Genomic DNA, 13,775 nt, shown 5'->3' on the forward strand with positions numbered 1-13,775 from the left:
AAAATAAATGATCTCAAAGATATCTGTTGTACTGTTTGAGATTGTATTGCCAACAACAGTGTAGTGCAGCATGCACCACCGAGAGCTCCATATGATAAAAAACTGGACTAATTAGGACTGGATTCATTGGCGTTTAGAAGAATGAGGGATCATCACATAGAAATGAATAAAATTCTGACAGGGCTAAACAGAGTAAACACAGGAAGCAAGTTCCAGACAACTGGGAGAATCAGGGGTCAGAGTCCAAGGATATGGGGTTGGTCATTCAGGACTGAGATGAAGAGGAACTTCTTCACCCAGCGATCAATGAGCTCGTGGAATTGGTTGAGGTCAAAGCACTGAATGTTTTCAAGAAGGAGTTAGAGAGAGTTCTTGGAGCTAAAGGGAATAGGAATGAAAAAAACTCCACATAAACAGTATATGGCCTCTGTCCATCCAGTTCAGAGCCAGTCCCTGGAACTTGTGAGAATTTCTGAGATTCCTGTTTGTCATTCAGCCAGGGCTCCTTGATTGACTCAGATATAACAGCCCCATTTAGGGATCTCATACTCAATGAGATCCACCTGGCCTCATTTCACTCCCTATAGGGAATAAAGCAAGAACAGGGTACTGAGTTGGATGATCAGCCATGATCATATTGAATGGTGGAGCAGACTTGTTGGCTCCTCCTACTTCTCTCTTTCAATATTAAATATAATTTTTAAATGGGATCAGTGTAAATGCCTTCCATCAATCAGCACTTTAGTTAGTCATTAAGGCTTCACTGCTGTTATGGACCAGACCAGACTCCCTCAAAATACTTTAAGAAGGTAGCCTAGACTTTTTCTTGTTTTACAGGTAAAATGCTGTATTCCAGCTGTAATTCGACTGGCCAAACTACTCAACATTAAACAAAACACAATTTATTCAAGCACTATAGTTAAAATACAACAAAGGAAAGAAGAACGTAGACTAAGAGCCCTTAACAGAATAATAGACACAGTAACCATTACTAATTAACAGTTCCAATGTAGTAACATCTCAAACATACCTCTTGGCAAAAAGGCAAAGCCAGAAACAGATTGACTCATATGCTGTCTGGCAGTAGGAGGAGAAACTTCAGATTCTAGCTGTAAACAAGAGGGGAGAAAATAGCTTCTAGTACTACAAAATTGCAGCAGCTTCTGCCGAATCTAAAAGCTTCAAAAAATAAACCAGAAATCCTGGTCTGAGAGAGCTGGCCACAGCTATCCAGGCCACTTGTATGGTTCCAACTTTATATTAAAAAAAACCAAAGGCCTCACAAGCTGTTTACATTACCATAGGCTGCTTGGCACCTCTTCTTCAGTCTCTCTCTTAAAAGAAACTGGGATAAATACATAATACAGGTACACCTCTTAAGGCCACAGAATCATCACAAACACTTGAACTTTAGCATTTACTTTTTAAATTTAGTCAGGTGAAGTTTTAGTATAATACATTATATGGTCATTTGGGTTCACACACAGGACCTGTCCAAGACTATCCAAGCTATTTTGCTGCACAGATATTAGAATTGAAGTACCATTTTGGGATTGGAATTAGACCTCCAAACTACATATCTTTTCAAAAAGGAAATGGTATTTTAAATTAAAATGCATTTTGATGTTTGCCAGTTTTTCCCCTTATTTACATGCCTTTCAATCTACAAATACCTGTCAGTATCTAATTTAAGTGCTTAGTATTCATTTGAATTTGTTTTCGGAACTACACCCTGGCTAAGAAGTACAAACCAGACCATAAAAATTTGAAAGCTATCTTTGGCATAACTTGTAAAATCTCACAGAGAAGATTTCCCCTTTTATATTGGCTAAGCTGGAAAAGGGAATTGTTTGTGAAATTACTAAGAGATCCATTGGATCCAATGTTAATAAAGTTAATCAGGTATATTAAAGGCAGATGACCAATGTAAGCAAACAGCTAACGCTATGTACGGCACTGGAAGTGGCATGAATGATACAAATATAATGCGAATTCTAACAGGTCCTAACCCTTGAAAGCCAGTCAGAAAAATTAAAGGGAGCATGATCTAACTCTTGAAAACTGTGAAATTCAAAGAGGTAGGTTAGCAATTTGGTAAAAACAATGACTGCAGATGCTGAAAACCAAATACTGGATTAGTGGTGCTGGAAGAGCACAGCAGTTCAGGCAGCATCCAACGAGCAGCAATTTGCTTGGAAAGTGATTACAGGAATTCAAATATCTTTCATAATGTTATCAGTCTCTGTGGTTTGTAACAACATATAAAGAAACTCAATTAAAACAAAACTATTACAAAAGATGGTAACACTAAGGCACTTTATCCTAGGAAAATTCTGATCAGATCTACCAGTGGAAGGGAGAAAATTTTCTTTACTGTTGATAATGAAATCAAATTCTATGATGAATAAAATTTCTTGGATTATGATGGCTATTTTAATCAACCTGTTCAGACATGTTATAACACACCATTGGAGCAGGTGGAATGTTTATACTCAATATAGAGTAATAGGGTAGGGGAATGGGTCTGGGTGGGTTACTCTTTGGAGAGTCAGTGTGGACTTGTTGAGCCGAATGGCTTGTTTCCACATTGTAGGGATTCTGTGACTCTGATATTTCCCCACATTACCTAGCATTTAACAGTATATGTAAACTGTTCATATAAAGTCCTGCTTTAATATGAGAATCGGAATCGGAATCCGAATCCCAATCCCAGCAGTGTGGAAACAGACCCTTCAGCCCAACAAGTCCACACCGAGTGTCTGAAGAGTAACCCAACCAGGTCCATGTGCTGCCCCATGCTGCCCCAAATATGTTATACTTTTTATTAGAAATTGATTCAGGTATTTCTTACTTTGGAAAGAATTGTATTGCAAGATTTTTTTTAAAAAGTGAATTTATGTACTCATCAGTGTCAGGAAAAAAAGACTCCCCTCCAAATAATGAAGCAGATCAGAGGCTTAGATGATTATGCCTTGGAAACAATTTAATGTAATCTATGTTGCATCTGAGTTAATCCTTGTTTTATTCAAGTTTATTTGTATGTATGTGCACTGGTGATTAAATTATTTTTCTTGGAATGTAAAAATGGGTGATGTAGATGATTGAGACCCTAGTCTTTCATCTCCAATTTTGGATTCAAAGTCAGTCCAGACTTTGTTCTGTCTACTAGCAGAAGCGGTCCCATATGAAATGAGATTAAGTGGTCTCAATCCAGTTCCTAATATACATAGTCCTGCAACCCAAAGCACTTTCAATTTGTTGCTTACTCATAGTAAAAGTTGGGATTTTTTTCTCATGCTATTATCTTTGTTAAATAAAAAGGTTAGGGATTGAACATTGGCTCATTTATTACACATTTGACAGCATACAGCATTCCTAGTTTGCATACAACACACATAATCCACATAGAAGCATGTTAAAATCTCAAAAGAGTACTTGCTGTCTCATCAATATTCCATTTCACATATGCACACAAACCCGTTTCTGAGTGAAAAGGACAAATCGGTTTTGTTTTGAATTTGGTGATGCTGGGTGTTTGATTCTGTTGGGAATTGTGTTGAATTTGACTGCAGCTACTACCTCTCCAATCTCCCCAGTTTGTGCCTCTTAAGTTTGATCTGCAGGTTTTGGGTTTGGTTATAACCATGTTCCAGTATTAAGCAGGTAAACTTTTAAATTACTGTTCCATGCCTTTTATTGTTTCCCATAATCGGAACTGTTGCCTAGTTATTTTTTGACAGAACTCTTCCAATTAATGTATTTCATTTTCTTTCATGCAGAACTAAATTGTTTAGCATTCAGAAATTCCCTTGAGTATACCTTGTTAATATTTAACAATCTGAAATCTTTAACAATTAATCTAATGGTTGCCTTTTTAATTGCAGCTGGACATTTGGTCTAAGTCCAATTACCAAGTCTTTCAGAAGGTGAGTGTCCCCTACCATTTTGTCCTGGTTTAAGTACGTGGGGTAGATTGTTGGAAAGTGTGCACTGTATTGCAGAGGTATGTGGTCAGTTTTTATCATTAAAAGGCACAAGTTGGCAGGGGTACAACTTTACCACATGCACATGAATGTTAATTTCTGCTGTGGTGGTGATGGGGCTATTTCAATGGGGTGGGATTAAAGCAACATCAACTATTCAGCTTTTCTTTGCCCTTTAGCTGCTATCATCTCTGGTCACACCAATGTTTTGGTAAACAATGCAGCAGTAGTAGTATTGATATTTGTCCATTTTCATGGCCCATATACAATGTGTTTTGGTGTTGGAGTCGAACAGCAGTCCTCGATGGAGCAGGTAAACAAGTGAGGTGCATCTTAGGAGAACATGAGCCAATTGTCTCAGCTGTATACCCGTGATTGGAACGGGATGACTGTGTTCCACAATTTCAATCTTTTAAACTGCATGTGATTAGGTCATTACCAGCAACAGAGGATATTCGTTCAGGCAGAATTTGGAGCAATGGTGAGAATCCACTTTAGCATCAATGAGTGAAACATTGCAGAGCTCCTGAATTTGTGAAGCAGTGTTTAGTCATTCACTGTAAGTCACATGTTTGTTTAAACCATAATGAATTACTCACTGCTGATACATGAGATTTGCAGGTCACTTTTATTCATTTTTCTATAACTTTCAGTATGCAAATATTAATTTATTGATGTCCAACTACAAAGCTTCAGCCGTTTTGAGGAAGAGAGAGATTTTTGTGCTTGTAAGATCCATATTCAAATCAGTTTATACAAGCGAACAAAATACTATGGAGGTTGTAAATTTTGATTTGTTTTTAAAATAAAGGAAATGTTGCAAACTGTGACTGAAGAAAAACGGGAGTCTGTGTTTTTGATTGATAACCAGTTTTGCCAGAAGGACATGTGAACAGTCTATCTCTCTCTCTCTCTCTCTACAGATACTGCCTGTCCTGCTAAGTTTTTTCCAGCATTAGAAATAAGCATTGTTGCTTAGTGTCAACAAAAAAAAATGTACATATTCCATTTTATACAAAAAATGTAATTGTTTTGCAAATGGTCTGAAAAAGCACAGTTGGGGCCTCAGAACTAAAAGGAGGAAAATTCCTGATTTAATTAATTACATTCATGTCCTATTCAGGGAAGACGTTTTCCTGATTGAGCAAGACAAAAGGCTTTGACAACATGTCACTTTTCAATAGTTTTCAAATTCTTCACTGTCAAATGAACAAGTAATTAATAACATTTTAATTAATTTCATTAATACTAGTTTAATAAGTCATCCCTGTTACCATGTAATTACCTTACATCTGTGCACACAAATCTGATTTCTGCAATCAGTGATAAATGCTCAACACTTACCAATTGATATTCATAATATTCCATGGTATTTAGCTCTTAATGTTGTATTAATTGGAAATTTACTTCAGTGTAGCATACTTTAAAGGGATCTAGGACCCATGTGAACCAGGGCGGTGTGGACTTGTTGGGCCGAAGGGCCTGTTTCCACACTGAAAGTAATCTAATCTAATCTAATCTAATCTAATCTAATAGCGAACAGCCTGGATGGAGTGATTGTTGGGAAGATATTTCCATTGCCAGGAGAGACGAGGACCTGAGGGCAAAGGAGTACACTTTAGAACGGAGATAAGGAGAAACTTCTTTCATCAGGCAGTGGTGGATTTGTGGAATTCACTGCCACAGGAGGTTGTGGAGGCCAGGTCATCAAGTGTATTTAAGACTGAGATAGGTTCTTGATTGCTGAGTGGATCAAAGTGGGAAAATGGGGTTGAAAAACTAATCAGCCATGATTGAATTGTGGAGCAGGTTCAGTGGGCCAAATGGCCTAATTTCTGCTCCAATGTCTTCTGGTTTTAGAATCGTAATTAACCCATCTGCATGTGTTTCTTAAGCAGTTTTACTTAGATTTTACATATGTTGGGTGAAGGTTGTGTGTGTATGCATTTGTGAAAGAGCAAGTCCCCTTCCTGCAGCAAACCAGGATTCTGTGATTACCTTCTTTTGTTTAAAAGAGATAATTGAGGGCTGTAAACTAGAATTCCTTTCCCGAATACAACTGAAAATAGATTATTTTTGGCATTATTGTTAAATAATTCTGTTCACCATCTGTCCCCAAGTTTGATATTTTGTTCCAGTAGTAGTTGCTCATCGAGGATCATTCCCATCCCTGTGGTTTTCAGTCACGTTTTTGATCTTTCAGAAGCAGCTTTGTTCTGTTCTAAGAACATGCGGTTCTCAGTTTGTCATATGTTCCTTTCTGTCCAGTTACTCCAGAGGTGCTTTTATCTGGTGTGCAGAGCCTCATTAATTGCAGTTTGTAGGCAAGCAACATATGCGCATGAATATGTCCAATTTTCTCATTTTAGACAAATGCCCTTTCATGAGTCTTACTAAGTATGCAAGAAGGGGTCAGAGGTGCATTTGCAAAGAATTTTCAAAATGAAAATATTGTGGAAATTGAAAGAGTAAAATCAAACATTCATCATGACAAAGCCCATACTGGGATCAAAACTAACTTTTCAAACCATTAGCAGATATTTGTCACTGAGCGGTCTATTGGCCTAACAGCAGTTTACTAGATGCAGCAGAAAATGGGCATTTTACGAATCATAGCTAGTCCAAGTGGTGTTCAGTCTGGAGGAAACACTGGGTGAAAAGGACACAATGTACCCCAATTAAGGGACTTCAATGTCCAACACAAAGAGTGGATTGGCAGCACTACTATTGACTGAGCTGGCTGAATGCTAAATGACACAAGTGCAAATACTGGGTCTGTTGCAAGCGATGAGAGAACCAGTAAGTGGGAAAAGTCTACTTGACCATCATCAACAGTGTACCTGTCATGGATGTGTTTATCCATGGCAATTTACACAGTGGAGGAAAAATCCCATCTTCGTATTGAGAATACCCTCCATGGTGTCTGGCAACACTATTATAATAATAAATAAGGAAGGCATTGGACAGATCCAGTAACTCAAAACTGGACATCTATTGGGCACTACCATCCATCAGTAGCAGCAGAATTGTATTTCAACATCATCTGTAATCCCATCATCTGATATATCTGTACTGTATGAAATCGACTTTAGTTCAATGCAGAGTACAGGAGGGCGTACCTAAAAATGAGGCCTAGATCTAGTGAAGCTACAATACTGGTTCATCTGCACACCAAATTACAGAATCAGCATATAAAGGACAATGCTTAAGCAATCACACAACCAACAGACCAAATCTACGCTTAAGCTGGCCTACTGCATCTAATTGTGAAATGTGGCAGATAATTGAACCACTAACAGGAGGTGGGGCTTCCACAAATATCCCCATGTTCAAGACCTCGGAGTGCAGGTTCATAGCTCCTTGAAAGTGGAGTTACAGGTAGATAGGTTAGTGAAGAAAGCGTTTGATATGCTTACCTTTATTGGTCAGAGTATTGAGTACAGGAGTTGTGAGGTCTTGTTGCAGCTGTACAGGACATTGGCTCGGCCACTTGTTGGAATATTGCATGCAATTCTGGTCTCCTTCCTATCGGAAAGATGTGAAACTTGAAAGAGTTCAGAAAAGATTTACAAGGATGTTGCTAGGGTTTGAGCTATGGGGAGACACTGAACAGGCTGTTTTCCTTGGAGCGTCAGAGGCTGAGGGGTGACCTTATAGAGGTTTACAAAATTATGAGGGGCATGGATAGGATAAATAGACAAAGTCTTTTCTCTGGGGTCGGGGAGTCCAGAACTAGAGGGCATAGGTTTAGGGTGAGAGGGGAAAGATATAAAAGAGACCTAAAGGGCAACTTTTTCATGCAGAGGTTGGTACGTGTATGGAATGAGCTACCAGAGGAAGTGGTGGAGGCTAGTACAATTGCAACATTTAAGAGGCATTTGGACGGGTATATGAATAGGAAGGGTTTGGAGGAATATGTGGTGGGTGCTGGCAGGTGGGACTAGATTGGGCTGGGATGTCTGGTCAGCATGGACAGATTGGACTGAAGGGTCTGTTTCCACGCTGTACATCTCTGATTCTAAGTGTTATGGACCAGGCTAGATCCCCTCAAAACACTTGACATAGCCCAGATTTCATTTTTCCTTATTTTAAAGGTAGATGTAGAATGGGTATTCCTGGAGTGATGCAGCTGGTCAAACCATTTGGCTTTAAGCAAAACAGAATCTATTTACACACTATGGTTGTAACACGAACAAATGAAAACCGAATTTAGAGTAATGTAACTATTTGGAAACCCAACCAACTCAAAATCACAACTTAACCAAGGAGCAGTTCCAATATCCACAAGTCCCAAAAACGCACCCCTTGGCAAGTGGTAAATTCAAACAGGTTCTTACAGGCAGGAGAGATTGCAACAATAAGAGTCAAGCAAGAAACATCTGTTGAAGCACGGAACCTTTTACACAGGAACGACAACTCTGCTATCAGCAGTTTCTAACTGCCTGCTAACAACCTAAACTAGAATAAACCTGAAATGGCTACGCCCCTGCCATTATTTAAAGTAGCCACTTCCAGACACATCAGCCCCTTTTACCTTTACAACCCTTCTTGATAAAAAAAAAACAAGTACAAAATAACCTTTTTAAAAGGGCAGCATTGTCAAACCTTCTCCCTTTTAAAGAAAAACCATCAATATACAAAGATATTTTGAAACCTCTTAGTTTTACCCTGTTAGTACGTTACAATACATATACATTAACTATAGCCATGCAAACATGCAATACTACATTTTGTTTAAGTTTGTTTACTCCTGCCACCGAATGCCTCCATTTCCCATCCAAGTCTTGACAATCAAGTTTTCTAATCCTGCCACCTGTAAAATTTCTAAATTGAATGGCTGCAATAATAAACTCCATCTAAACAGTCTGGAATTTTTGTTCTTCAATTTCTCCAAAACCAATGGATTATGATCAGTATGTATGATAGTCTCAGGCACATTACTTGCAACATAAATGTTGAAATGTTGCAACACCAACAGCAAGCTCAAAGTCTCCTTCTCAATTCTCAAAATTCTGTTGATAAATGTTCAATTTCCTGGAGAAATATCTGATAGGTTTTTCTGTCTTCCCATCATCTTAAGAATACAGTGCAACACCCACATCACACTCATCAATATGTCTTTGCGTAATTAGCTGTGGCTTATAGTAGGGCAGTGGTTAACACAGCTTTCAGGCTGTCAAATGCCTTTTGACAGTCTGCCATCCACTGAAACTTCCTGCTCTTCTTTAGTATTGAAGACTTGTGCTCCACAATTAGCCATGCCCCTATCAAAGCAGTACCATTGCATGTACAATGCTGACATCTGTGCAACAGTATGAAAAATTGTCCAGGTATATCCTGTCCATAGAAGGCAGGACCAGTACAATTTCATCGATTTCTGCCTTGTATCAGTCTACTGTCAACCATCTCATCTCCTGACCATTATTCCTGATGAAGGGCTTTTGACGGAAACGTCGATTCTCCTGCTCCTCGGATGCTGCCTGACCTACTGTGCTTTTCCAGCACCACACTCTTGACTCTAATCTCCAGTATCTGCAGTCCTCACTTTCGCCTCAGGTCTTGACCACCTTGGTCCAAACATGGACAAAAGAGTTTGTGCAGAGGCAGCAAGTTCTAGACAACATCCGGGCTTGAGCTGATGCGTGGCAAGTAACATTTTTGCCACCAAGCACCAGAAAGGAATCATCTCCAAATGGGAGAATCAATATTGATATTCAATGGGATTACTTTCACGGAATCTTATCAACATCCTGACGATTACTATTGACCAGAAACTGAACTGAACTCAAATATTATGGCTATAAGAGCCGACCAGAGGCTATCAGTTCTGAAATGAATTGCTCACCTGCTGATTTAACAAAACCTATCCACAAAGCACAAGTCATGAGTGTGATTCAATACTTATTTACGTGCCTGGATAACTACCATTCCAACGATACTGCTGCTTGACACTATCGAGGACAAAACATTTATTGGCATCACCATCTTCAACTTTCCTCACTTTAAACAAATTCCAGTGGCAGCTGTGTGTATATGATCTGCAAAAAGCAGTGCAGTAACTCATGAAGACTTCTCCAACTTAACATTCCAAACATGTGACCTCAACCACTGTGATAAACAATGACAAATGCACGGGATTACAACTATGTACAAGTTCCCCTCCAAGCTACATGTGATCCTGACCTGGAAATATATCACCATTTATTCTCTGTGACTGGGTCAAAGTCCTGGAATTCCTTTCCTAACTGCTCTGTAGATGTCCCTACACTCCAAAGACTGGAGTGCCTCAGTGCAGTTCATTTCCCCCATCCATAATTGACATGAAGAAGGTCAATGCCGGCCCAACCAGTAACATTCATGAATAGATATTGTTTAAAAATTCAAAGCATTTTTGCAAAGTTTCACACATAAATGTCATGGTGGCCGTTGACCCAGTTCATCACTTGAAACCACGTTAGAGCCTATTCCAGACAGAGTGGTGGCATAATATTTTCTTGAATTCAATGTTGTTTTGTCCATTTCAGTCCAAGTTTCAGAAAGGCCCATATGTAAATGAAAGTGTCACAGTGATGCAGTTGGAGGTACTCACCTAACATCGAGACTAAAACACACGATATTTTCAATGTTTGAGTCTGACCATGGACACTGAAAAAATAATGGTCCATTCCATAACAATAACAGCTTGATCAGCGCAAGAAAGAATTCAACCCTGCTGTAATTTAAGCTGGGGGCAAGAGCAAAAAGAGAGGTAAGAACCACAATAGCTTGACTTTAAGCAAGGCCTAATTCTTGGGCAAATTTATTAACACTTAATGTTGTTCGTGATCCTTGCTTATATCATAGGAAGTAAAGAAAAATGGAAGGACTTCCAGTTACTATTCAAGTAGCATGGTTTATTCTGATTGCGGTTCAAAAGCTACACATATCAAAAAGCGACCACATGGTGCATAACTGTGGTACAAATCTCCATCCTAGAGCTACATCAAAAACACCACAATTGAATTCCTATTTCAGTTAAGTTGTCTAGTGGAGAGTTCTGTTCATGTCATAACAGATTAGCTGCATAGAACACTTACCATTGATCACCACATTGAATTCAACAATAAAACAGGACAGACTATAGAGTGAGCAATTTTACAACTAATCTCACAGCATATATGTACTTTTTTGAAAAGCTGACTGTGTGTACTGATTACAAGGTATGGATTACATATTATTGTTACAATATTTCCTCCATGTTAGCAGTCAACCTCCTTCTATAATTCATAACATTGTTTTGAGTAAGCATGAGACACATAATGTAAAAAACAGAAGACCCTTTATTGTGGTTAGTGATTCACTTACTGTAACAACAGTGGCTTATCTATTTACAGTGAGAAGGTTTTCATGCTTCTCTAGAATTCATATTCTTTGAGGAACTCTTGAAATCCTTTTTATTTTATAAAAGTTTTACCTATACTAAGGGTACAAATTATAGATCAGACCTTAATTTTGAGAAGATTTGTAGCTCAGGTTGAGGTTTTGGGTGGAGGTTTGCTCGCTGAGCTGCAAGGTTCATTTCCAGACGTTTTATTATCCTACTAGGTAACATCTTCAGTGGGCCTCATTTCCCACAGGAAATAACATCACCAACCCAAAGAAACCCAAACATATCATTAGAAAGATTTGAATTTTCAGCATTGCTTCGCCTGAGGCCCACTGAAGATGTTACCTAGTAGGGTAACGAAATGTCTGGAAATGAATCCTGCAGCTCAGCGAGTAAACCTACATCCAAAATCAGACCTCAATATTTGTTCCCAAATTCTTCCAAAATCTATTCACATGAATAATTGTAATTATTCACTGCAAAGCTGTTTCCCTTAGATGAGCCATCCTGTCATAACTGCCCCAACTTTTTGAAGAACAAGTTTTGCCAACTGACCATTTTCGATATTATAGCTAATAAATATGATGTCTATTACCCAAGTCCCAAAGGTTACATTTTTATCGATAATGGCTATTATTGTTCGTGTCATTTAATTCTTTACACAGGTGTTTATATGGATTAAAAGTTATCCATTGCTTTCAGGATGACTCAAAGCCATTCTGTTTAAATTGGAAAGTTTACTGTTTCAAGTTATGAAGAAATTCAACTGCTAAACTTCAACATCCCAAGATATTAAAGCATGGATCCCTCTAGATGTCCAGCAGTTCAATCACTATAGTGATTTATAAAATGATTGCAGCTCCAGATGAGAAGATTCCCTTGTGTCCACTTCTTGTTTTCTAATATTCTGTGCAATATGAACATATGGTTATATTCAGTTGCCCAGTTATGCTTATTGAAATGCTGGGGCACAGTTATAACTCTGCAACATTTATATAGCAGATTATTAAGTGTCCTGTGTTTTTCACTGCATTCAACATTGAATTATACAGTGCAATTGACAGATTCCACTTTTTAATTTCAACATCATTATTACTGTATTATACTTATGTGAACTGTTTCTAATGAAGCTGTATCTTTTCAAAATTATTTTCTGATTTGATAATCTGTATTTGCTATTCAAATAGTTTCATTGTCATACTACAGTTTTTTCATAAAATGTCTCACTTTCTGTTCTGAAGCTTTGTTGGAAACTTTTGGTACCTCATCAGTAAGATAAACAATTGAGTGTTGGATGTACAATGGATGATAACAATTAGCCCTTTTTTTTTTGACCATTATGTTGTAAAGGATAATACCATAAAGGTAATTTGTCCCAAGTTTGTCAATTTCCTTACATAGCAAACTGAAGCCAATTCCAGTGATGTACCCTTGGCCAGTCAAGGTTTACAGCAGATATCCACAAATATAGCTTTCCAATGAGGGTTAGTCTGTAGTGACCAAGAGCAGATGCCCTGACTAAGTCTATTTAAAGTATCCAAGTGCTCACTTGAGAACAATTGAGATCTGCTCATTCTATAATTAACCTCCTTACCACTGAGCACTCAAGGAGTAATGCTGTTTGCATAGCTGAAGGAAAATAACTGAAAGATTGAATGTCAAAATATAAAAAATAATTTCTAAAACTCTGGTTGTAAAGCAAATATTACAAAAAAGTTAGTATCGTGATTTGTTTTGTTTCGCAAGACCGGTTTTTTATGAATGCAATTTTAATTCAAAATACATTTTTCAAATGTACATGTTCCCAAATAAAATGAATGAAGAAACTGTAATTCCAGTGACAAAATGAAACTTTTTTCCAGGAAATAAAATTATTAAAAGGTTAAAATTATTCAGCATTTGATTAACTTTTGACAAGATTCCCAGTTCAGAATTTAGTGGAGAGCATGCATTTAACTCAAGTTGTTTTATATCCTCAACTGTGTAGACACTTGTGCACGGTCCTGAATAGCCATACATTTGTCTTCTATTGCATTTCTTTCCCTTTTCAGGTGACTGACCATGCTACTACAGCATTGCTGCATTACCAGCTGCCTCAAATGCCAGATGTGGTTGTCAGGTCTTTCATGGTAAGTGCACAATCAGAAATGGACTGTAAATCTCTGAATCTCCATGTATATTTTAAAGTGTAAAATGAAGTGTAAAATTTCAGTGAAAACAGCAAATCACAGAGTTATACAGCTCAGAAGCAGAGCCTTCTGTCCAACTCAACCATGCCAACCAGATATCCTAAATTAATCTAGTCCCATTTGCCAGCATTTGGCTCTTTAAGGTCACCCCTCAGCCTCTGACACTCCACGGAAAATAGCCCCAGCCTATTCAGTCTCTCCCTATAGCTCAAACCCTCCATCCCGAGAAAGTTTCAC

At 38.1% G+C, this 13,775-nt stretch overlaps 1 protein-coding gene across 2 annotated transcripts in view; it reads left to right on the plus strand.

Annotated features, from left to right (window-relative positions):
- The window catches only part of med27 (mediator complex subunit 27), a 220,603-nt gene that overhangs the window by 195,742 nt on the left and 11,086 nt on the right, over positions 1–13,775 (plus strand). For both annotated transcript variants that reach the window (XM_072566435.1, XM_072566436.1), the window contains exons 6-7: positions 3,885–3,926; positions 13,401–13,478. In XM_072566435.1, coding sequence (XP_072422536.1) covers positions 3,885–3,926; positions 13,401–13,478 — 120 coding nt within the window. The remainder of the gene's footprint in view (positions 1–3,884; positions 3,927–13,400; positions 13,479–13,775) is intronic.

This window comes from Chiloscyllium punctatum, chromosome 49, assembly GCF_047496795.1.
Source record: "Chiloscyllium punctatum isolate Juve2018m chromosome 49, sChiPun1.3, whole genome shotgun sequence".
Taxonomy (NCBI): domain Eukaryota; kingdom Metazoa; phylum Chordata; class Chondrichthyes; order Orectolobiformes; family Hemiscylliidae; genus Chiloscyllium; species Chiloscyllium punctatum.